This window comes from Drosophila suzukii, unplaced genomic scaffold (genome assembly GCF_043229965.1).
Source record: "Drosophila suzukii unplaced genomic scaffold, CBGP_Dsuzu_IsoJpt1.0 scf_4, whole genome shotgun sequence".
In the NCBI taxonomy this organism is placed as follows: Eukaryota; Metazoa; Arthropoda; class Insecta; order Diptera; family Drosophilidae; genus Drosophila; species Drosophila suzukii.
The window spans coordinates 4,481,180-4,508,323 of NW_027255927.1; the positions used below are offsets into that span (position 1 = coordinate 4,481,180).

Here is a 27,144-nt window from a genome sequence, read left to right on the forward strand (position 1 = left end):
CAACCAACTTCTGAGGTCAGCCAAGGGAACCCAAGTTGACACGGGGCATCTTTATGAGATGTTATTATCCCGAAATAGAATGATTAGTATGGAGCTGCAAAACTTATTGCTAGCGATTGCTTTAGCTAAGGCCAACATTGTGAGCCCTAGTATACTAGATCATGCAGACCTAGAAGATATATGGATAGAAGAGCCCACAGATACCCCCATCAAAGACCTATTGTCCGTTGCTTCCGTTAAAATATTACAGTCCGATAACCTTTTGTATTTTGTCATCAAATTTCCAATAATCAAATCATCCTGTATTAAAATCACTGTTTTTCCCGTGTCCCATCATGACACGATGCTCAGGCTGGAGGACAAAATAATAGCTGATTGCAATGGAGCAATTCATACGGTCAACAATTGCTCCACAACATCTGGAGCCACATTTTGCCAGCTGGCGGTAAGAAGGTCGTGCGCACAAGAGCTCCACGCTGGAGGCATAGCGCACTGTGACATCCAGCACAGCGATCTACATCCAATTACTCGCGTAGATGAAGGCATCATAATTGTAAACGATCGTCCGGCACGTGTGAGTGTAGATAATGGCACTTACATCCACATACGAGGCACGCATCTCATTACCTTTATTGAGAGTGCCGTGGTTAATGAAACCCGATATGTCAATAATGACAGGGCCCAGAAGAGGGTCCCAGGAGTAGCCAGCTCGCCCTCCCTGAATATCACTATGGAGCACAACATCCTCAGTCTTCCATACCTTCACCGCTTGAGTGAACGTAATCTGGAACACATAAAGAGAGTCGGGGAGAATATCAACGACTATCATTCACATCAGATAGTACTGGTGGCAGCAGCAATATGTTGCGCGTTGATCTGCGTCGGTTTCACCTATCGGCGAGTCATCCAGGCCAGGAGAACTACGGCCCAAATAGCAGATATGATCGCCCAAATAGGGTCGGCCGAGGACGGCCTTAATTCTGAGGGGGGAGTAGTTAACTAAGTAAGTTAACCGGGCGACGGCAATGACCGATCGTCCGAAAGCTCGCTCCGGCCAAATTGCTGACACAGCGTCTGGCCGGAAGCCCGTGCATAGCCGGCAAGCACTACCCATTGGAGTGGCCGCTATGAGTCCCTTTTTATGTTAGCTTTAAGTTTAGTTCTCATTTTGATTTGAAAGAATAAAGAGCTAACGCTCACGAATTGAGACTCCGGCCATCGCCGTATTTGATTTATTGAAATTACACCCAGTCTGAGTCTCTAGGCCAGCGGGCTAAAAGAGGGCAGTTACCCTCTCAACCTAATCGTCATATATTTACTGTTGATGACGCAGGCCAACCGGCCAACTACAACACACACAGCGGCTGATATTACCAGCTACAACTACGGTCAACCGACCTCCTGCTACAGACGTTCTGCCAGCCAGCTTCACCCCCTCTACAGACGGACGGCCAGCCGGCACACGGATTAATTAATTATTTAATTTATATATAAATATACGTGCACCGAAATACGGCTGTTCTTACGTATACCACTTCACTTAAACATAAAATATGTATATATATTATGACAGAGTCATGCGAGTTCAATGGCTGGTGGAGAGATTAGTGTTCTCTAATTGTTCATCATGATTCGCACTTTGTCTATCGATTCGGTTGATTTAAATGTATTTCAATGCATTATTGAGTGCTTCCAATGTTTTTTTGATTTTTTACTTGTTTTTTAATTTTATTATTTGAGGCCATTGTTCTTTGGTTATGCATAAGTGTACTTTAGCTTTGATGGGTCCTACAGCTACAGCAACAATTTTCAGGAGCGTGGGGATCACGGGTACTGCGGTCCTTATTGTTGATCCTCTCCACGTTATTTGATGACAATGACGGCGGTGGTCCGACACATACGATTCTTTAAAGCTGCAACTAATATCCTCCTCAAGGATTGTTAGATAGGGTGGCTGGTCCTGGTGGTCGCCCTTCCTCGGAGCTGCCGTGCTTTCGTCAGCAAGACACCCGAATGGATTCTCCCCTTTTCTCTTTCTGACTAAGGTCTTTTATACCAGTCCAGAACTTTTACTTGGCTGCCTCTATGGAACGGATAAAGTAGGTGTTCAGAATCTCATGTTTTATCGGCTGAGCTGTCCACGCTGATACCTTCAATGCTATTGCTTTATGTTAAAGGTAATTCTGTACTCTAGTACCTTTTTAAACATGGCGCATGAAATCTGGGCTCTGATGTTTTCATCATTTGATATATCTGACGATCAATTAAATAATATTTATTTGAAATTTTTGATTTATATGTTTATAAGGTGAAAGAATTTTTGTACTATTATTATAGCTTTGTAGTGCTGAATTTCGATTACAAAGTTAATGGGGATGTTAGCAGCAAGCCGCCCATCTGGGAGTTCATGTTGTCTTTCAAAAGCTTGATAAATCCATCTTTAGCGATTTTATGCTTCAGCTTAAAAAGCAAGTTGTGCATATCTGAGACATAATCGCTAAAGGTCTCGTGTGGCAAAGGTCTCTTACTGTCTAAGGTCTTTTATAGCAGTCTAGAGCTTTTACTTGGCTGCCTGTATGGATCCAGGCTGATACCTTTAATGCTGTTAGTTTATGTTAAAGGTAATTCTGTACTATAGTACTTTTTTTTAACTTGGCGCATGAAATCTGGGCTTTGCAAACTGTTACGAATGACGTCATCAAAAAGGTCGAAAGCTGCCACCAAGCTTTTTAACGAAGCAGTTCGCGGAAAAATACCAAGCACCGATAGAAGTGCTTATATCGATAGCGACACTTATATCGATGTTAACAACGGTGTTGAGCAACGACGAGTTGCAGAAGTACACAAGGGATTAGAATCGTCAAGTATTTCACTTTCGTTTTCCAAGGAAATCATTATTGGTTATGATAGATCGTCGTGTGCAAACATTTGGACCAGCAAGTATGAAACATTCCTGAATTGTTCAACCTGGATGCAGTGTCCGTAAAGTTGGTGATTGTGTCGAAACTGAAGGGCATCACCCAGCGCTGGATGCCGGCAGATACATTTTTGGAACTGCTGATGCTCGTTTTAGTATTTGGCCATATAATTTCAAAACCAGAAGCACGTCGCAAATTTGAAGAAAGTGGCATCATACCGAAAAGTTCGCGGTGTATTTTGAAGGCGTAATAATGTTATCAAGCAACACAAACATCGAAACTGACGAATTGGTTGACCAGATAGTCAATGGGAACTCTCTTAAAGAAATTGTCTGCTTCGGTTATTGTTTTACCCCCTGGTGGAAGAACTGAGTGCCAAATCACCCCGTGTACGTGGGGCATTTGGTTTCCAGGCCAACTGCAATTGGAGGTCGTAAAGCAGTCGACTCCTTGAGTTTTGCTACAGCATTGGAATCGGTCACCGCTACAAGCTCGGACCCAATGAGATAAATGCGTACTCCTTTCAAAGACTTAGTAATAGCAAGCTTTTCTAGATCATATCTTGCGTAGCGGCTACCGAGCAAATCCGGCTGTAATAGAGTACCGGCCTGAATCCTTCGTCATGTTCTTGCATTAGAAAGCCTGCAATTCTTCGCTGCTTGCATCTGCGTGTTTACTTAATAACGCCGTGCTGATGCATAAATATTGAGGCACATGGTGTCCTCGATTTTGGGCTGAATCCCGTTTGCAGTTATTAGGTGAACCAGAAATTGACCTAGTAGAAAGGAACTTTTTAATGGGCGTAAAGTTAGTCCAGCATATCGGATTTCCTGCAGAAACTCGTTTAGAATGACACGCCCGTCGTCAATTGATTTTTATTGAATAATGACTTCATCTACATAACTTAATATGATACGTTGGTGTTTTAATAAATGAACAAAAGCCATGATGACCTCCCTAAAAACCATTGGTGTGTTTACCAAGCAAAATTACGTTGAACTCGTATAGTCCATCGGACGTAATAAATGCAGTTAATTTCATGGTTTCCTGGCGCATAGGACAGCAGTAGTACACGGAAAAAAATTTATATGATATGATGGTCAATTTGATGAAATTCAGTATCAATTCAACCAATATCAATTTGATATGTTCAAAATCGTAATAAAGATATTTCGGTAATATCAGTTTTCATTAAACGGTATCAATTTTTTGAAATATTTTTGTTGTAAATTCGATATTATTGTAGATTTGATATTATATTTTCAAATGTACATTGTAGTAGATTGGATATTAAAAATACCAAATTGACATTATTGTTAATTTGATATTATATTGTCAAAGACAAATTTAAATTAAAAAATAATATACCACATTTTTTTATTATTTATTTTATTCTATTTTCAGATACAAAATATTTACAGTATTTCTTATTTACACATTATTTTAGATATTTACATTGGGTAATTTTTTATACTTATGTATACTTATTTACTAAAATTTCTTAATTGTGACTAACTTATTACTATAATTTTTATACAATCGTTTAAGATTCCAGTTCGGCATCCACCACATAAGCTTGAAAGTGCTCGCTAAAATTTGAAACCTTTATTGATTGAGTAATAACAGAAAACATGTGAAAGACTTTCAAGAATAAGCAAAATTTTATGAAAAGCAATGAAAATCACGTGCATCTGTCTATACATACACATGTACATATGTAAGTTATCCAACCCGTGAAACGGTTCCACTTATGGAATTTATAAACAAATTTTTGAATTCAATCTCAGCTATGTTACCCTTGCCTTCAGCGACATTGCCTTTGCCTTTGTTTAAGATTTTGCCTTTGCCATCTACTTCGAGGACCGCGCTTGACCGTCCTGCTAAGATAAAAAAACCAATCGTGAAGTAAACACAAGCTTCCGTTCGAAGCCCAAACTTTTCCCACAGTATTGCGTTCTAAGTTCAGAACATATCGCGTTCCGATTTTCAATAATTTTTTAGAATTAAGGGTCAGTCCTTTTTTATCCGAGACCGCGATCGGTTCACAATTTTTAAAAAGTGTCTTGTTATAATTGTGTTTAAGAATAAAGGTTTATCACCCGAGTTTTAAAAATTAAAAAAAACATTTTTTTAATTCATCTACTATCGAAGAATTTAATTGGCGCCCAACGTGGGGCCGCGTTAAATAAAAAGTTCCAAAAATTATTTAATGAAAAATAAGTTAAATACAAACGGAGCTCGCGCGGCCAACAACTTAACATTTCTAGTGGAGAAATTAAAAAATCCACCAAACAACACAACAAAGTGACAGTCGTTAACAATAATTAAATGGAAATTAAAAAATGAAATAGTCCATTTAAAGGTGAACTTTAAAAAAAGGTGGACCAAAATCTTCAATAAAAGAAAAAATACAAGAACACAAAATAAAGCAAAACCAGAAACGCACTAAACAAAAACAGTTAAACAAACCAGCTCTTACAACAACAACAACAAAATCACAACTCGCTGAAACAGGAAAAATTAAAGAAGGAAGGAAGGGCATTCTATCGCCAATAATTTCTACTGAATCCAGGAAGGAAGATCAACCCACAACCTCACAGAAGGAAAACACCATCGGGACAGTCTCGTGAGAAATTAATTTTCAATAATAAAAAAATTAAAGATTATAATCTAAGATCAGGGAATTTAAGACAAAATAATATAAGATCTAAACACTGATATAGGTAAGATAGATTCGCGATTTAATAAAAAAATATCGAAAAACAATCTGGAAGATATAATAAATAGCTTTGGTGAAATAAATTTAACAATGGCTACCGGAGGTTCAGCACCAAATTTTTCGGCAGGCCACAGCAGGCGGCTTAACATTGGAATCAATAAATAGATTGATAAATGTTCAATTAAATGAAGTGAACAGGAAAATAGAAGGTTTACAAGGAAAGTTAGCTACAGATGCAAGCACTGTGGAGGATTATAAAATACAAATAATAGACCCAACTATAAAATGCGATACAACACTTGAAGTGGTAATATCTTTACCAAAATTCACGGGGGAACCAACACAATTTGTAGGTTGGAGGGAAGCCGCAGAAACTGTAATGATTCTCTATAAAATTCAAAGTGAACAATATTTTATCGCCTTAACAATTTTACGAAATAAAATTTTGAGAGCTGCCCATGATGCTCTTACGAATCATGGCACCGTTCTAAACTTTCGAGCAATCTTATCTAGATTGGACTTTATATATAGCGATAAACGACCAATACATATTCTCGAGTCAGAACTAAGTATCCTCAGGCAGGGACGAATGACAGTTACAGAATACTATAATGAAGTCAAAAAAAAAATGACTCTACTAATAAATAAAACCATAATGACATTATATCTGGGCTAAATGGATCTATCTCAGAAACTCTTTTCTCATTAAATCCACCAGATATACCCAATGCTTTGGCAAAGGTCCAAAAATTAGAATCAAACAATTTCCGTGCTCAATTTGCAAACAGGTTTAATGGATTTAAAAATGAAAATAAATATCAGGGAAACAACTTACGATTTGATCAAAAGCGACAGAACAATAATACTAATAAAATGGAAATAATTGGAGTAATAACCAGAACTATAATTGGCCACAAAAGGTAAATTTTTGGCAAAACGATAATCATAATAACAATCAAAAGCTACAAGCCGTCGAGCCAATGGATGTTGATCCATCGATTCAACTCCAGAATAAACCTAGTTACAATCGGCAGCCGAATAATAATTGGCAGGCAAATAATAATAGAGGTAGATACAATAATAATTACTATCAAAATAATAATCAATCAAATTACTATCGCGCTAATCAAAATAAAGAGCAAACTCAAGCTCAGAAAAGGGAACCAGATGGAACAGTAAATCAGCCAGCTAATAAAGTAACCAGATTAAACAATATCAACGAAGATCATTTTTTAGACCAGACCCCTACATGGGAATGCCTTATTTAAATAGGACAGACCGAAAAACCAAGAAGCAGTTAAAGATTTTAATAGATACAGGAGCCACTGCTTGTTATATAAAAAAGGGAATTTTCGAAAATAAAAATGAGTTATCAATATACAAAAAGGTAACTACAGTTCATGGGTATTCAATTATTAGGTATTACCATATTATAAATATATTTGAAACAAGACAATTCTTTTATGAAATCGAAGGATTAGAATCTGATCTGCTAATTGGATTTAATTTATTAAGAAATACTGGAGCTATAATAAATATAGAAAAGGGAATGTTAAGTTGTGACGCCGTGCCGAAAATGCTCTGTACGGCTGTCATAGTAAAAGGGGCTCTTGGGGGTAGGTACGACTGAAGTTCAAAGATAACAGTTTAGTCTTTATTCATTAGCTTATAATGCGTACACTTCACTCTTGATCATTAATTAACTTTACAAATGAAAATGGGTCGCAATGAACCGAAAGTAGAAGCAGCCGATGTTGTTCCCGTCGCTGAAGCTCGTAGCTCTCTCCTTCTTCCCCCAAGCTCTTTAGAGTTGCCAGATGTCCAGACCTTCGTCTTCAGTTGGCAGGGCTATCAGCTGTGTATACGAACCAAGTACCGTGGGACTGAACATGCCGCCCGCCAATGCGAAATCAGCATGATACATGGGTTGTTCAGGATTCTGGATCTAAATTCCCTTGTACCTGTAGCGGCTAAGACAAAGAGAAAGAGAAATGACATACGGATGCAATTGAATACTAAGGGAGCAACAGCTGGTTCATATTAGCATGAGATCGGCAGGCGACAAAGCTTGGAGATGGAGCGTTTTTGGCTGCTTGATTTTGTTTTTAGTGTTACAACTCGAACGAGTGAATCCTCTCCAGGATGGAGACTAATAATTCTGCCGAGCGGCCATTGCGATGGAGGCAGTTGATCGTCCTTGATGAGTACTAATTCATTGATTTCAAAATTTTCCTTTTCCTGACACCATTTTGGGCGCCTCTGAAGATGGGACAGCCAATCTCGGCTCCATTGCGTCCAAAACTGACGGATCAAATTTTGATGAGACAGAAATTGCTCACGGAACGGCGTGAGAGCTTCTAGGTCGTCTGGATCAGCTGTTAGGCAGGCTTCAATCCTGATGAGCACCGTTGCGAGTTCCTCATAAGTTTGCTTGTGACTTCCGACAATCGTTTTTAGGTGATGCTTGACGGACTTGACCCCGGCCTCCCAAAGACCTCCGAAATTGGGGGAGTATGGCGGAGTGAAATGCCATGTAGGACACGTGGTGTGGTCGCGATCCGCCTGTGGTGCGCTTGCTAATAACTTATTGGCGCCAACGAAATTTGTTCCGTTGTCGCTATACATATGTGAAACGAGAAAATGCTAGTAGGAAGTGTTCTGATGAGAGTCCGGTAACCGCTTCTAGGTGAACTGCTTTTGTAGCCAAGCAGACTAAAATAGCGATGTATCCCTTGTAAGTACTTGTCCCACGAAGCCGTGCTGCCTTGATTTCGATTGCCCCGGTATAATCGACGCCGGTCGCAATGAATGGGCGGTTCGGTGGGTTGACCCTGTGTACCGGCAGGTCGCCCATCAATTGACTTCCGATGCTAGGTGACGCGCGGAAGCACGTGATGCATTTTCGAAGGATTGTTCGGACGGCTTGTCTTCCATTTGGAATCCAGAACTTGTACCTCGTCTGGGCTAGAGTAAGATGAGCGCCGCCATGCAGGGTAGCTTGATGGGAGTTCAGAATTACCAGCTGTGTAAAAAAATGACGCTGCGGTAAGATGATTGGATGTTTGCGATCGAAAGAAAGGTTGGAATGTTTGAGACGACCGCGAACGCGTAAGATGCCGTCGTCAAGAAAGGGAGTGAGATTTCTTAGGATGCTCTTCGGAGGCAGAAGATTTCCTGCGAGGATCGCGTGCATGTCGGATTGAAAGGTTTCGGCTTGTACTATTTTCACGACGCAGCGAAGTGCATTGTCCAGTTCCTCCGGCGACAGCTGACTGTAAGATCTGGTTTTCTTCGATTGAGTGTTGTGACAAAAGCGCAGTATGTGTGCTATGACTCGAACGAGTTTGGTGTAAGTCGAAAACCGCTCAATGATATTAATGTCTACTTGGGTGGTGTGCAAACGAATCCGAAGAGATTTTGCTTCGAGGGACTGCTCATCAAATTTCATGTTCGGTACCTCTGTGTCCGGCCACTCACTGGAGTGTATCCTCAACCATGATGGTCCGTGCCACCAGAGATCAAAGATGGAGAGTTCTGATGGGGATAGTCCTCTTGTGGCGCTGTCTGCTGGATTATCCACCGTGGGAACATGTCTCCATTGGTTTGAATCGCTGTGGTCCAGAATATAGGCAACGCGATTGGCGACGAACGTTTTCCATCTAGTAACATCTTCTTTGATCCAATGGAGAATGATAGTGGCGTCCATCCAGTATGTGACGGAGATTTGAGCGCTTTTCCAACGATGGTTTGCTAATACCCATTTAGTTAGTTTGGTCGCCAGTACAGCGCCGCATAACTCGGTCCTCGGGATCGTGAGTGGTTTCGTTGGAGAGATTTTGGATTTTGCAGTGATGAGAGTGGTATAAAACGATGAATCCGGTTGAAGTATGCGCATGTAAACCGCCGCTGCGTAGGCGTGAGTGGACCCGTTGCAGAAAGCGTGCAACTGGATATCATGGCTAAAGTCTGGCGTATACCGTACGCTGCGAGGTATTCGGATTTTGCTGATGTCCTCCAGATTGACACGGAACCTTTTCCATTTGTTAGCGATGGAACTGGGCACTGGGTCGTCCCACCCTAAGTGCTTGCGATCGTTCTCGGAATGTAGGTGTGCCATTGTGACTTCCTTTACAATTAATTTTGCTGAAATGAGAATAGGAGCGATTAATCCTAAGGGGTCGAAAAGTCTGGCGATGCTCAAAAGAATTTCTCTTTTGGTTGAACCCGTGGGAATGCTCGCATGCAATTTGTAGGTGAAACAGTCTTGGTTAGGTAACCAATGCATTCCTAAGGTTTTGACTGTATCAGAGCTGTCCCAGTTTCGTGAAGTTTGATTGCATCGGTTTGATGAAGGAATGCTGTCTAGGAGCGCTATGTCGTTGCTAGACCATTTTCTTAATTCCATATTTGCGGATTTTAGAGCGTTCTGTATTTGTAAGCTCTTGTTTTGTTCTGCTGAGATCGTGTGATCACCAGAAAGAATATCGTCGACGTAGATTTCGTGCTTTAAGACCTCTTCCGCCAATGGATAATTTTCGCGTTCATCATCTGCAAGTTGACGAACGACTCTGATGGCGGTGAATGGTGCAGAAGCGGTCCCGAAAGTTACAGTTGACAGACAGTATTCCTTGATGTTTCCATCCACCGCCCGCCATAAAATCCGCTGGTACTGCGTGTCGTCTGGATGTACGTCGATGCAACGGTACATGCGCTGGATGTCGGCGGTGAAAACATGTCTGTACTGTCTCCAATTCAGCAACACTGCAGGAAGATTATTTTGTAGAGTGGGTCCTACGGACAATACATCGTTTAGAGATCGACCGTTTGGGGTCTTTGCCGATGCGTCGAATACAATGCGCTGTTTGGTGGTGAGAGAGTCTTCTTTATAGACAGCGTGATGAGGAAGAACGCAGGATTCAACCCGACCGGTTTTTGTGGAGGTACTGACTGTTGATCTCTCACTAGAGACTGCTGTTGTGATTTGTCCCAATTCAAAATATTCTTCGATTCCCTCCTTGTAGCGAATCCATTTGTCTGGATCCCGTTGATAACGCCGCTCTAATTGTAGAAACCTGTTTAAAGCGATTTGATGCGATTTTCCTAGGGCCATTGTGGAATCGAAATGCCATTTGAAAGGTAGTCTTACCATAAAACTACCGTTTGGTTGACGTGTGTGCGTTTCCTTAAAGAAGGATTCACACCACCACTCTTCGTCAGAGTGAAGTGATCGGCTTGGGACAGATTCTATTTCGCAGAAATTCTTCAAAAGCGATTCCGTATCTAGGGCGGTTTGATGACAGCGCATATGATACTTGTGGATTGAATCCTGGAACTTACCGAGTATCATCCAACCTAGGTGAGAATTTTGTGCAATGGGTTCATTTGGATTTCCGATTCGGGTTCCCGGAAGGACAAGACTCGCCATGAGGTCGGCTCCGATGATGAGATCTATGCGCTTCGAGCGATAGTATAGAGGATCCGAGAGCTGGAGTCCGTTGATGTGTTTCCAATTTTGAGGCGAGAACGATTGGTTTGGTAGAGGTGAGGTCAGCGTCAGAGTCGACGTCTAGATTGAACGTTGGGCTTGAGCGCCGCTCTGGGGGTGGCAAACAATAATCCGTGCGGTAGCTAATAGGATATTCTTTCGCGTTGCGTGGGAGGCTGTGGGAGAATAACATAGGAGGTTTGGATTAGCAAGGGGGCTAACTGGTGAAGTGTCGGTATTCATAATCGAAGCGATACATGGTTGACTGGATGATACGGTCGGCGAGTAAGGTTGGGATGCTTGAGTTATGCTTGGCGCCGCTGCCGGATGAAGTAGAGAATGGTGGCGTTGTCCACAGTGGTAGCAATTCTTTACACTTGAACAGCGGGCAAGTACGTGCGATTTGCTCAGGCAGTTGAGGCATAGGTTTGACTTACTCACGACCTCCTTACGTTGGTAGCAATCCAAGCTTAGGAATCGCGGACATCGACGAAGGATATGATTACCATTGCAGTGTGGGCAACGAAGCACAGGGGGGCTTGGTTCCCGTGGGTGTTATAAACCGAGATACGTTTTGTGGTGTGATGATCCACTGATGATCCAGATTTGTTGGTGCCCGAACAGTTTCTATTTTCAATAGCGTCCAGGGTGATTTACCGGTTGTTGAGAAACTGTTCGAGATCCTTGTACGAGGGAATGTGGGTTTGACTGCCGAGATGGTGTTCCCAGGCGGAGTGCGTTTCTTTCGGTAATTTTGCAGTCAAATAATGGGCACGCCAGTGATCCCCGTCCTGCAGTGACGCGTTGAGGGTGTTACAGGCGGCTGCGCAGACGTTGACTGCACTGATCATAGATCGAATATCATCGGGCTTCTCCTTGCTTAGGCTTGGCAACTGGTACAACACGTTCATGAGATTGGAGAAGACCACGCGGGGATTGTTATAGCGCTGAATTAGTGTGTCCCATGCCACCATGCATGTGGACACGTGCGTCGGCAACCGTCGACACGTTGGTTGGTGCCGAGGCTGAGGACGGCGTCACTGGGAACTTTATTCGTTGGCCTTTAGCTACAAGGCAATAAGTTTCCATGTACAGATCCTCAAAACTGACGGCGATCTTCTTGGCGTAATAGTCCGATCTGGCATATTCCTCGGTGCAGATGATTACTTGATGGGTGGTCTCAAAGGCTGCGTTTAAACTCTCGATTTGCTGCAGGCGCTTCATATAATAGCTTTCAGTTTTTCGAGACGCGGAATCCTTCTTATAGTTCTGCTGCAGACGTGTTAGACTTTGAAGGCGCTCCCTTTGAAGTGTAATAAAACCTGCTAAGGCCGGATCATCAGCTTCGTGGTCAGACATTTTATGAGCATTTTTACCAAATTGTTTTGAACCTAGCTAGCTCTGCTTGATAAATCAAAAAAAGCACCCGTACTCACGTGATCTTTCCCTTCTGCTTACGACTGAATTTACGTAACGTTGACTACAGCGTGAGCGCAGGCTGTACTGTTTTCCGATTCCGCTTTGAGTAGGAGTTTATTCCTGGTTGCGAAATGATAACGGGCCTTCTTGCAGCACCCGTGTGTGTGTGTGTGTAGAAGCGCTGTCAGCCGACCGGGTGTGTTGGTATTGATGACTGTACTCTGTCGGTGTGAGAGCACGTGTTAGGGGCACAAACGGAGACGATCGCAATTTGTGTTAGATGGCGTGATTGGTGTTAGGCGTTATAACTAACAAATGAAAGATCTAACTGAGATTTTTCAACTTCAAGCAAGAGTCCCCTCACGGGCCACCATGTTAAGTTGTGACGCCGTGCCGAAAATGCTATGTACGGCTGTCATAGTAAGAGGGGTCTTGGGGGTAGGTACGACTGAAGTTCAAAGATAACAGTTTAGTCTTTATTCATTAGCTTATAATGCGTACACTTCACTCTTGATGATTAATTAAATTTACAAATGAACATGGGTCGCAATGGACCGAAAGTAAGAGCAGCCGATGTTGTTCCCGTCGCTGAAGCTCGTAGTTCTCTCCTTCTTCCCCCAAGCTCTTAAGTGTTGCCAGATGTCCTGACCTTCGTCTTCAGTTGGCAGGGCTATCAGCTGTGTATACGAACCAAGTACCGTGGGACTGAACAGGGAGTATTGGAATATAAAGGGAAAACAGAAAAGTTAAAATAGTATGATAATGAGGAAAAAAATGAAATAAGTTTAATTGAAGAAAATAATTTTATTCCGTTAAAAGAATTTATTATAAAAAAATATTTTGATGATAAAAATAGCGAAAACTCAGATTCGTCATTTGTGTAAAATAGTGAAAACAGCTTGGGAATTTAAAATACCGTCCATAAAAATACCAATATCTTGGGAATTCAAAATCCTGAGAGTGCCGACGAAGTAAATACCGTCAATAAAAATATAAATATCTTGGGAATTCAAAATCCTGAGAGTGCCGACGAAGTAATTACCGTCAAAAATCGAATAAATAAAAATCGTTTGAAATGTAAAAATTTCAAGCCCGCCGTCGTTGAGTTATCCGACAAACAACAGATAAACAATATAGGTACTGATCAATCAGACGGACTAAAGGAAAAAACAGTTTTCGTTATTGAAAAAGACCATTCAAAGATAAATATGCAAATTCCTTTTAGAACAGACATAAAGGGGGAAATAAATCTTATTCACGACAGGCCAATATACGGGAAACAATATCCGTACGCTTTTTCTGTCACCAACTTCGTGAATAGCGAAATCAGTAGAATGTTAGCAGAAGAAATTATAGGCCCAGTCGAATCCCTTATAATTCACCAGTTTTGGTAGTCCCAAAGAAAGGAGAAAATCAAGACGGAAGCCGTAAATTGAGACTCGTCATTGACTATAAAAAATTAAATGAAAGGACCATACCTGACAGGTACCCAATGCAAGACCCATCAGTAATTCCATCTAATTTGGGAAAAGCAAGATATTTTTCAACAATAGATTTAGAATCAGGTTTTCATCAGATATTAATGAAAGAATCTAATGTAGAAAAAACATCCTTTTCAATAAATAATGGAAAATACGAATTTATAAGAATTCCATTCGGACTAACAAATGCACCAAGAATTTTTCAGAGAGCAATGGACGACATCCTAAGAGAACAAATAGGGAAAACATGTCATGTCTACATGGACGACATTATAATATTCTCAAACTCGATTGAACAACATTATAAAGACTTAAACAAAATTATAAATATATTATTAAAGGCAAACATGAAAATCTCTTTAGAAAAATCAAAGTTTTTTAAACGCGAAACCAGTTTTCTAGGGTACATCGTATCTTATAACGTCATCAAGACAGACCCAGAAAAAAATTGACCCCATTATTAAATATCCGCTTCAAAAAAATATTCGGGAACTAAGAAGTTTCTTAGGCCTTACGGGCTATTATAGAAAATTTGTTTTAAATTACGCCTCTATAGCCAAACCTCTAACAAAATATCTTGGAGGTCATAATGCAAAATTTCAAAAAGAATGTCAACAACAATTCAGCTGGATGACCCAGCTATTAAAGCTTTTAACGAGCTGAAAGAAAATCTCATTGCTCAAGTAGAATTAGTTCAACCGGATTATAATAAAAAATTTACCCTGACCACCGACGCCTCGGTCATCGCAATTGGTGCAGTATTATCTTAAGAAGGTAAACCAATTACTTTTATTTCAAAAACCTTGACTAAAACGGAACAAGTTTATGCAACTAATAAGAAGGAACTTTTAGCCATAGTATGGGCTCTTAAAAATGTAAGAAACTACTTATACGGAGTGATTGGAATTGAAATCCAAAGCGATCATCAACCATTATCTTTCGCAATCTCTGATAAAAATCCTAATATTGAAATAAAACGCTGGTACTCCTTCATAGAAAGTTTCACTCCAAAAGTAATTTATAAGCCAGATACAACTAATGTAGTTGCAGAAGCCTTATCAAGAATTCAGATCAACAACTTAACTGACAGTAACGAATCGGTCTCAGATCAAAACACTCAGCATTCAGCAGAGAGTAGTTTTGAGAATGTTATTCAAGAAACCCGTAAACCCTTAAACCAGTTTAAGCAACAATTGCTATTAGCAACGGGGAGGTATACAATACATGAGTCAGATAATATATTCGAAAATACCAGACATATATCATAATAGAATTTGACACTCCCGAAAACTTGATATCAATCTTAAAAGAATATATTCCTCCTAATTTAACGGTAGGTATTCATTGTGCTTTAGAGGACTTTTATAGAATTCAAAAACCACTTAAAGATAATTTTGAAAATACATTTTTGTATACAAAAATATTTGTCCGAAATGTAGAAACTTCTGAGGACAGAGCACTTATAATCGAAGAAACACATTGCAAAGCACACAGGGGACTTGACGAAAATTAAAAACAAATCAGTAGATTGTATTATTGGCCAAACTTACTTACAAAATTAAAAGAATACATAAAAAACTGTAAAATTTGCAATGAAAACAAATATAACAGACACCCAATTAAAATTCCAATTGGAGAAGCCCCAATCCCGAATAAAGAAGGCGAAAATTTACACTTCGACATATATTACGCGCAAAGTCTTACTTTCATAACTTGTATTGACGCATACTCAAAATTTTTAGTAGTAAAAGAAATCCAAAATAAATTAAATATCGAAAACAAAGTAATGGAACTTCTTCAACAATTTCCACAAGCCAAAGTAATAATGACCGATAATGAACAAAGCTTTACCTCGGCCCAATTTAAATCTTTTGCACAAAGGTGCGGTTTAACTTTCCATTACGCATACCCGAGGCACAGTATCTCAAACGGACAAGTTGAAAGGGCATATTCTACATTAACAGAATTAGCTCGATGCATTAAAGAAGAATTTAATTTAACCGACTTTTCCGAAATAGTAATAAGAGCCGCTCAAGAATATAATCAGAGCATTCATTCTACAACGATCCAAAAACCTTTTGACGTACTATATAATAAAATAGAGCACGATAACATTCCTCAAATTTTAAAAAATATACAAGAGAAAATGTTAGAAACACATAATGAAAACAGAAAAGAAAAAGTATATCATGTAGGACAGGTAGTTTATGAAAAAAAAAAAACGGGGAAAGAAATAAACTTAAAACTAGATATAAAAAACAAATAGTTAAAGAAAATTTACCTAACAAAATAATAATCAACAATAGAAATACAATTATTCACAAAAATAATATAAAATTCTTAAAATTTATATCTTACTTTTTTTACCTTTTCCAGAAAATGTTTTATCAGGTGCTCATACTACACCTTATTTTATTAACAAAATCAGAAATAATTGACTATACAAGTCACGAGTATCTTTTATTCAAGGACAATAAAGACGTATTGACGTACGATTCATACGCTTCATACGATTCATACGTTTTTATAAAGAAATAATAAAATCTGAATCAGATAATATAAAAAGGGATACTAATAAAAGGTCACAATGGGAAATTAAATATGACATAGAAGTAATCGAATTAATTTTATCACAATTAATATCAACTAGATCAAAAAGGGGGATAAATGAGATAGGCACTGTGTGGAAATTTTTTTTTATTAAAATACAGAATGAAATCGATGAATTAATTGAAAATAATAATAACCAATTTATTATCAATTCCAAACTGTTTAAAAAAATAGAATCTCTTTCTGATGATTTTAAAAATGTTTTTATTGATCAAGATTTACCACTGCGAAAACATTGCTTACGATTATTAACATTTGATCTGTAAAATTTAGTTGACACAATCACACTAACAAAAATTGACGTTTTTAATACCAAAATATTAAACAATGATGACATCATGGAAATATTAAAACATGAACAAAAACCAGTAGTTATCGCTGACTTAATGGACATCTCTGTTTTTAAAATCGCACTGCATATACAACTAGTAATAATTTATATAAAGTACCCAATAATATAAAACAGATGCGAAATATATCACGCTAGAGCGATTTCCCAAATCGAAAGGAAACTAGTATTAAGCAATCAGGTCGCAAAATGCGCAAATATGTTTTATGAAATGTCTAACTTTAAGAACGAACCTTTTAATAATTATTGCACTTTAAAGAATGAAAAAACTTGTTTTACCCGCTTATTAAATGGCGAGAAATCCACTTGTAAAAAAATAAGAGAGAAAAATAAAAAAATAGACATCATACAAGATGGTGCCATTCTTATAAATGGTAACAATATTGTGAACAACTCCCATTTAAACGGTTAATTTTTGATAACATTTAATGGTACAACCGAAATTAATAATATTTCATATACCAATTTGGAAAACAAAATTCTTAACTACTTAACTACGAACCACTTCAAAAATTATGAAATATCCGATTACATATTATCAAATAACTCAGAACTTTCTTTAAATAATATAAACATTTTAAATCCTTTCATTAAAATTAATAATACTAAAATATCACTTACCTTTATATTATTAATTTTAATAATAATATATTTGATTTTTGTACTTATTATAAAATAAAAAAATGCCATATTATTTGTAACCAAAAAACAACGGCCAGAACCAGAAAAACCTATTAAACAAGAAAATTTTTTAACAGAATTAAGAGATCAATTAAATGAATTTCATATTGAATCGGGACGATCCATTTTAGAAGGGGGAGAGTTATCCAACCCGTGAAACGGTTCCACTTATGGAATTTATATTTATATTTTTTTGAATTCAATCTCAGCTATGTTACCCTTGCCTTCAGCGACATTGCCTTTGCCTTTGTTTAAGATTTTGCCTTTGCCATCTACTTCGAGGGCCGTCCTGCTAGGATAAGCCAAAACCGAAGCCCAAACTTTTCCGTTCAAAGCCCACAGTATTGCGTTCTAAGTTCAGAACATATTGCGTTCCGATTTTCAATCAAATTGCATCGGTCAGCATAATTTCATTTCACAACGAGATGCGACAGTTTCAGCATAAGCTTTTATTTTAAACAAAAACTTAAGTTCTGGGAGCTTAAGAAAAGGAAAGCTTCTGGCCGAGGTTCATTGGATAATTTTTTAGAATTAAGAATCAGTCCTATTTTATCCGAGACCGCGATCGGTTCACAATTTTTAAAAAGTGTCTTGTATTAATTGTGTTTAAGAATACAGGTTTATCTCCGAGTTTTAAAAATTTTTAAAAAATTTTTTTTTAATTCATCTACTATCGACGAATTTACTTTGTACATGTGTATCCTACGTCCACTCTAGACGCCATAAATTCCTCATATTTTCTGAAGGTTTCTTCCGAGGACGGTTCGGTCGCTCCGTAAAGCATGTTACTTCAGCGTCCAGCCAGAATCTGCCTTAAAGATTCCCATATCGCACACCGCGTGAGGTTTAATCCTTGCAACGCCTCGAATTGTTTCATCAGCGTCGAACCACAAGCTGCAAGGATCGCCGGCGTCACCCCGCGTGAGGTTTCACCTTACTATTTTCGCACCACGATCGACAAGTCGGATCAAGTTGAAGTTCGGGCGAATATCTCACCAGCGCCGTGTCGGCGCAAATCGAGCAAGATCGGGCAAGCACGACGCAGCACCCCAATTTGAATTTTAGTTCGAGTTCTGTTTCCCAATTGCTCCAGATTATATCGGCCGGAACTGCCAACTCGATTTTGTATCGCTGGAGTAATTGTAGTTTAGTTTCCTTATTCTAAATATATTTAATAAAAGTTTATAATATACCTTACGATTCCTATCGTCATCAGGCCTGCTAACTTTGTTGGAGAGTTCGTAAGTACGGCATAGCCGTAAATTATTTACATTCCTATATATATATTCATGTCTGAGCCAGCACACTTTATTATACCCGTTACTCGTAGAGTAAAAGGGTATACTAGATTCGTCGGAAAGTATGTAACAGGCAGAAGGAAGCGTTTCCGACCCCATAAAGTATATATATTCTTGATCAGGATCACTAGCCGAGTCGATCTAGCCATGTCCGTCTGTCCGTCTGTCCGTATGAACGCTGAGATCTCGGAAACTATGAGAGTTACAATACTGGGATTAGGCACGCAGATTCCTGAGATTCCTGCGCAGCGCAAGTTTGTTTCAATAGAGTACCACGCCCACTCTAACGCCCACAAACCGCCCAAAACTGTGGCTCCTACAGTTTTGATGCTAGAATAAAAATTTTAACTGAAATGTAATGTTCTCATCAATACCTATCGATTGACCCAAAAAAAACCTAATTTATCTTAAATTTCATTTGATGCAGTAAACATAATAGTATGGTTAGAGGTTCTTAATACTACACATCCTAACACTAAGTTCTTACGACTAAACATTATTCACGGCAATCAACTCTCTATATGATCGTGTTTCATTACGTCTGTCCGTCTGTCTGTCCGTCCGGTTGGACGCTGAGATCTCGGAAACTATAAGAACTAGGCTATTGAGATTTGGCGTGCAGATTCCTGAGCTTCTTACGCAGCGCAAGTTTATTTCAGCATCGTGCCACGCCCACTTTAACGCCCACAAGCCGCCCAAAACTGTGGCTCTTACAGAAAAAATAAAATTTTTAACTCAAATGCATTGTTCTTATTAATACCTGTCGACCCAATACCCAATACAGGTAGGGTGGGTATAGAAGTGGGCCATTAGCATCTGGGCCTCCATCTTCGATAGGTACACTCTCTTCCCAATCTTAGCCATTGTGTAAAAATTCGTATCGTTATCGTATCTCTATCAACTACTTTTCGTTCTGTAACAATCTTGTTTCCTCTTAACACAAACCATCTCCCTGGGCAGGCCGGTCAAAACGTTGGCAGAGGTGTTAGGGTGGACAACGCTCATGGGACAAGCCCGATGCCTGATCAGGCATCCGCCGTTTGACAACCGAGCTTTCCGAAAATATTCCACGCCACACATATTTTTGTAAAATTTTAGTTTCAGTTTTTGTTTAATTTTTAACATGGATTTGATAAAACTCTGGATAAAATCGGAGCCATACCAGCAGAAATGTTATACTCTTGTTACATGTTTTTCTATCAGTTCGGTCATACTCGAATATTATAACTCAAAACATTCAATTATATGATACTTCGGAGTTATAGATCTGATTTATGGTCGGTTCCTTACCAGGTTTTCAGTTTTCAAGGAACATCTTATATCCAATTAAAATCTACAATTTTCCTAGCTGAATAGATTCGGCTAGTTTTTCTTTTGATTGGTTAGACCACAAAATAATATTTTAATAATTGAATCCGCGAACATTTTCAGTTCATGTTTGGTACCTATCAAACAAAAAATCAATCTCCTGATGCATTCCTCCTCAAGTCAAGCCCCTCATATTTGTATGCAAGTATCGCATTCGTATTTCTCAAGGATTTTTCTCTTTTTGTCATTTTTGAATGACTATCTTAAATTTATATCGCATATCGTATATTTACCTTTTCTCTTTTTACATTCACATATAATATTTAAATTTATACATTCCCTATTTCGAATCCTTTTGAATCATCCGCTCCAAAGTATTATTCTCTGAGTTTAGTTAGTTGTTCAGTTTAGTCTTAAGTCCTTTAAGAATGTCGGTTAGGCACAGGAACGAGAAACTAGTTTTACTAGTAGTTTTCGATTTGGATTTAATTGAAGCTGCTTCTAAACATTGTTTTGCTTTTCTACAAAACTAGCTACACGACTACAATACTAGTCCGACTTGTTCTCAACCATGTTCTCAATCCCAGTCTCGGTCTAATCCAAATTCCGGTATGGAAAATCGAATGATTGCCAGATCTATGTCTCGTAACGCAGATAACCAGAACAATATAATCATCTCTTAGGATTCCTTAATCAATTCCCAGCCAGACAATAGACAAACCAATAACTCAGATACAACAGAAGAACAATTTCAACAAAGTCTTGCAAATCAAATGCGAGCATTTCAAACAAACATCTTAGAGTACCGAGAGTATTTCAAGTAACCATGACATCACAGACAATGTGATTCAGATGTTAAGCCAATTGAATAGGTCTACGTTTGTTGATAACAGTACGCAGCACAAATTACGCAACAATTCAGGACAAGTCGATTTCCAGAACAATCAGGGTCAAAACAGTCAGCGAGTTAGGAACTCTTTAGATAGTCCTGACAAAATTTTAAACGTGTTTTCCAACTGGCAAATATAGTTAAGTGGTTCCTGACAGATCGCAGTTGAGGACTTTATGCAACGCGTAAACTATCTTACTATACAAAGCTTAAACGGAAATTTTGATTTGTTGTCGCAGCTTGCAAATTTGCTATTTGCATGTCCTGCTTTATCTTTTTACTGGCGTGTTCATAGGTAGATGATATGAGCTGACGTGTGTTGTGCAGGCGTCTAAAGGAGAGACACTCGGATCAGAGATCAGACCGCGAGATCAAAAGCTTTATACGCGTCGTAAGCAAAATTATAATAGCAAGCGAAGTGCGTCACAAAACTTGAGTAACTGCATGTTGACACCCCTTATTTGGGAAATTTGCGTAAGGCGTGACACCGCCACGAAGAATTTTATCATAGAACTCGGTCAAAGCCAGTTCAACGTCCTAATCAAACCAACAATATATTTTCACGAATACGATACTGATATTCAGAAATCAGTACGAGGAAAAAGCCGATGTCGAGGGAAATGTCTGCGCAATAAAGCCTGCAGGCAAATTCATATGCTGGAACTGTGATGAAACAGGTCACAGGTAGCACGATTGCCTAAAACCTCACCGTTTTTTGTGTTACGGTTGTGGAATAACCGAGGTATGTAAGCCCATTTGTGCAAAATGTAAATCGGTATAGGAAAACTCCAAGCAGGAGATTCGCAAACTCCAGAAAAATGATGTACGCCGTTAGCCTCGGATAAACTAAGTACTCTGGATGTTGCGGTAACGGTAAATTAACCTGATTTGTCTACTCCTTAACCTGACGTACCAACTACTGAAGCTTCTAAGCCATATCACTTATGCTTGCAAGAGTGTATTAAACAAAGATTCAAAATTTTAAATTGCGTTTCCATTGTCGCTTACAAACGTCGTTCTACCTTGCGTATTCGCAAATTCTGGATGCGCAAAAGACCTTTTATCCGTTGGATAGTTTTCATTCAGAAAAAGAATGACATTCGGCCTTTCACAGTTGTACAGATACTCGGACTCGAATTTTCAGCTCTCTTAGACAGCGGAGCCAACAAAAGTGTCAGTGGTGGACAGTTTGCCCAACAAATAATATTCGACAAGCCGTATAACAAAATCCAAATCGTAGTACGTACCGAAGACGGTCAAATACAATCCGTGGCTAGCACAATCTCTATCTCTATCTCTATCGACGTACAACTCTATAGATTCAAACCTTGAATTCTTCTATACAACAGAGCGTTATATGCGGTATGGATTTCTGGGAAACCTTTGGCGTTTCCATTCAATATCCGTATTCAGTCAACGAAACCGATTGCAAGCCTGAGGACGACTTTTATCCAATGCACGGAAGTCCAAGCTGCAAAAGGTGATCGACTTCTTACCATCATTCGAGTGTGTGGGCCTAGGTTTGACCAGATAGATAGAGGACAACATTGACACATCTACCTCGAAACCAATTAAGCAAAGGTTTTATCCTTTATCGCCGACACCTCTAAATTTATGCTTTGCAGTACTGTAATCATTCGTAAACGCTTTGAAACTGCTAGGTTTTGCTTATAAACTGTTGTGAGGTTACTTTGCCTCTAACTAACATACTCGGGCAACACACCAATCACATCATTGATGATTTATTTAATTTATTTATTGGCTGACATCGTTAGTGCTACAAATATAAAACTCATTGTTACGGCTCTACTCAAAGCCATTTAATGTGTTAATTGTTGGCAAAATTTCAAATTTTACTTAAACTTACAATTTATACAACAAATTATTTTACATCAACCTATTTTAACATGTATTCATTTTAGGGTTCCTTCTTTAGCTACACGCAGCTAAATAACGTCCTAATACGTTCTCTTATATTAATTGCATCGCGAAAGGTATCTCCCTCTATATAGCTCTCTCATTTTTGTGTACTTGCATTCTTGGGCCCAGCATTCGGCTGGCTGTCCCTTTGAGAAATCAGTACGAATTCTGATCTCGACATTAAACGCATTCTTGTTCGTACTTTAAATTTCGTATTTTTAATTTTGCAATAACTAATAAAAAACCTTATTAGTTCAACATTGGTGACCCTGACGTGATCTGTGCATAAATAATACTAAGTGCAAATCATATAAGTCTATTTATTGACTTTTTCGTTCTTGCGGCTGCGGTGCATTGGCAGAGCAACAAATCATAAGGCCTTAAATGTAGTGAGCGCTATAATCAAGCGCAAAATGAGCGCAAAATCAACTATACATAGGAGCGTACATAGCCAAGTAACGGGCTGTTATTCCCTCGATGGCTTTGCGCTCATCTTCCCGCTGGAACCGAATTTCGGGCATTTCGTCTGCTGGGCTTGTTGTGTTTGTTTAAGCCTTGCCTACGGGAACTTTTGCAGATGTTACCGCTCATGCAAACAGAGGAATATTTTTAAAGCGCAAGGAAACTTCTTTATTTAATAGTTTAGTAGATTCCATATCAAGTGCGGCGTTAACTTCATGCGACGAGTCCGGTCTTCATGTGAGGTTGGAGTTGTTTGACGAGCCTCAAGCGTCATTTAAAAATTTTCTCGGTGAACTCGAAGAATTGGATTTCGAGGAAATTCAAAGTGATTTATGTGAAAAATTTGATGACATTCTCGTAATTCTGAAGTCATCGGTTCGATCCAAAATTTCACAGCTTCTTCGCACTGAAATTTTGCTGACGGCATCACTCCGGGAGTTTTCGGCACCCAGCAGCGTCAGGCTCGACATGGGGCAGCAATGCCCCAGCAGCAATCCAGTTTTGTGACAGATGGTCACTCAATCAATATTGAGATTAAGTCCCAAACTTCCGAATACTCAGCCAACATTACCGCGGTGATTTCTTTGAACATGAAAGAGCGACAGCCTAGCTTCAACGTCGACATCGGCAACTGGAACACACCTAAAAATATACAGGTAGCTGACCCAAGGTTTTATGCTCCCCAGCGGGTTGACCTTTTAATCAAAGCCAGCCTCTTTTTCGAGATGTTGTGCGTTGGCCAAATCAAGCTACTACCTGGACTAATTCAAAAGACGCGTCTGGGTTGGGTTGTTTCTGGAGGCTATGGCCTTTCCAATGGCTCGTCCTTAATATCGTCTCAAGATGTACGTCTCGCTAGTAGAGAGAATAGTTTCGATCGGTTAGATGATCTTCTTCAACGATTTTGGAAAGTAGAAAGCTGCGTCGAGCCAATATTACGCGCTACATTTCCTAAGGCTCATCGTTCGTTTGCCAGCTGGAGACTATTCTGTTCGGCTGCCTGCCAAGCTCAAACTAGATCTCTTGGGAGAGTCCTACCAGCAAGCTTATCGAAGATTCTTGTCCCTAGAGAGAAAGTTCAATCGTCAGCCTTGAAGGCTCAATATGCAGCGTTCATAAAGGAATACCTCGATCTAGGACATATGTCATCAGTATCTGCCGCTGACATCGGATAGTGCCGATACTTCTTACCTCATCATTGCGTCATAAAGGAAGATAGCTCCACTACAAAGCTTCGCGTAGTTTTCGATGGATCGGCGCCCAGTTCCTCAGGCTATTCTCTCAACGATGTGGGTGGATGATTTTTTTATGTGGATGATTTGATATCTGGAGCCAAATCCAAGGAAGAGGCAGTCATCATTATGGATCAGGCATTAAAACTTCTAGCCAAGGGAAAATTTAAGCTTAGAAAATGGTGCTCAAATGTGTCAGCTGTTTTGGATGGAGTTGCAGGAGTATAAGGAGTCTTATTTGAAGTTTGATGATGGCACTGATTTTGCAAAAACCCTAGGTCTCGCTTGGGATCCAGTTTCTGACCAACTATTGTTTTCCTTTTCCGTCTTACAGTCATCATCAAGCCCCTGGAGGCGATCTGTCCTGTCTGCAATAGCGCGATTTTACGATCCTCTCGGGTTGGTTTGACCTGTGATCACAAAATCGAAAATTTTCCTTCAACAGCTGTGCAAGGAGAAGTTATCCTGGGATGAAAGCCTTCCTGAGTCACAGAATACGGAATGGATTGCTATATGCACGAGTTTCCTCGGCTGCTTAAGTCTCCAAGCTCTAAGAGTGAGATTCATGGATTTTGTGATGCCCAGCATAGAAGCATATGGTGCCTGTGTCTACATCGCTTGCAAACACTCGCTTGAAAACACTCACTGTGCGCAAGCTGGAACTGAACTCCTGTCTAGGTTTATCTTGGAAGTTGCTGGGACGAGTGCATTTTAGGGAAAGTTTTACTGCTGGAGCGACTCTGCTGTTGCGCTTTCATAGATCCGAGACGAGCCGTCCAGATTCAATATTTTTGTAGCGAGCCGAGTAGCTGCCATTCAAGAGCAAACTGAGTCAGTGGAGTGGCGATATGTTCCAACTTCTTTAAGTCCAGCTGACACTCTCTCCCGATGTGCTTTCCTGCTGAGCTCAACGAGTCTCCTCTCTGGGCTCATGGACCAAAATTTCTTTGTGGCCTCAAAGCTGACTGGCCGACCCCAATCATTGCTGAAAAGCCACCGCTTGAGGTTCGCCGGAGGATTCTACTAATAAAATCTCCACACGAAGACATAGTGGCCAGTTCAAAATTTGCCAATTCCTTTGCTGCCCTTCACAGAATTTTCGGATAAGTTTAGTAATCGTATCCGTCGCCCTACGCTCACGGTGTCTGACCTTCAAGGCGGTACTCTCCTGTTGCTTCGTATTGTTCAGCGCTCACAGTTATGTGATGACATCAAATCATTGCAATCAAAGGGATTGGTGCACTCCTGCAGCTCGCTCGCATCCCTCGCATGACCCAAAAACCCCACAAGCTGCCCACAAACTTAAAAAAAATCGTAAATATGAACTCGGATATCTCGGAAAATATCAAAGATAGAGAATTAGGATTTCAGATTTAGGTTCCGTAGCCTTCAGCGCACTCTAAAGCCCACAAACAGCCCAAGCCTGTGGCGCCCACAAGTTTCTAGTTAGATACAAAATTTTAACTGAAATTTATTAGTCTTGTCAATACCTATCGATTGACCCAAAAAAAGTATGCCACGCCCACTCTTACGCCCATAACGCTTAAATCTGTCTACCGCCCACATAACCATATATTGAGATCATGGGTAGGTGACGCATTTCAGTCTAGCTTTGCTGCTTGCATATCTCCATTTTCCTTTTGTCCCTTTAGCTGAGTAATGGGTATCTGATAGTCGAGGTACTCGACTACAGCGTTCATCTCTTATATATTAATTGCATCGCGAAAGGTATCTCTCTCTATCTAGCTCTCTCATTTTTGTGTACTTGCCTTCTTGGGCCCAGCATTCGGCTGGCTGTCCCTTTAAAAAATCAGTACGAATTCTGATCTCGACATTAAACGCATTCTCGTCTCGCCTGCTGTACTCTCTTTCGCTAATAAATTGTTAGCAAGCATAAAGCAACCCGAAATTTCGTAATTTTAGTTGTTCGGAGCGGATCGCCAGCGCCACCTGCAGAGCTCTTTGCTTATCTTTGTCGCCTTCTTTCTTATACCACTAAAGCTGCAACTACTTTGTTAGCCTGCATATGTCTATATGAAGTTCTTGGAGCCGAGCTTTTACACAGTCCGTCTGCCGCTCCGAATAAACGCTATACATTTTAATATAACCTATTCGTGCGTTGTTAATTATAAATATAAGGGTGGCATATTTGTTGTCTTCCATACAAACATTTGGTGACCCCGACGTGACATAGTTTTATCGGAGTCTGCAACTCGGACTCGCGATTGTTTAATATAGTTTAAAAAAACGCTTTGTTTCGCTGTCATTATCGTGCATTCGGTCACAAACACACGAATATACATACATATGTGCGGGTAAAAGTGCACAGCCGGCCGTTTGAATTTTTGTACATTTTGCGCTGTGAAAAAACAC

The 27,144-nt window shown here is 39.6% G+C and overlaps 1 protein-coding gene across 1 annotated transcript; it reads right to left on the reverse strand.

Moving 5' to 3' along the window:
- Positions 1 to 7,441: 7,441 nt before the first annotated feature.
- Positions 7,442 to 10,747, reverse strand: LOC139354920 (uncharacterized). The gene is made up of 4 exons (XM_070999169.1): positions 9,862 to 10,747; positions 8,592 to 9,780; positions 7,753 to 8,254; positions 7,442 to 7,582 (listed from the first exon to the last, which is right to left on the reverse strand). The coding sequence occupies exons 1-4, from the start codon at positions 10,745 to 10,747 to the stop codon at positions 7,442 to 7,444; spliced, it is 2,718 nt and encodes a 905-aa protein (XP_070855270.1).
- Between the last annotated feature and the right edge of the window lie 16,397 nt (positions 10,748 to 27,144).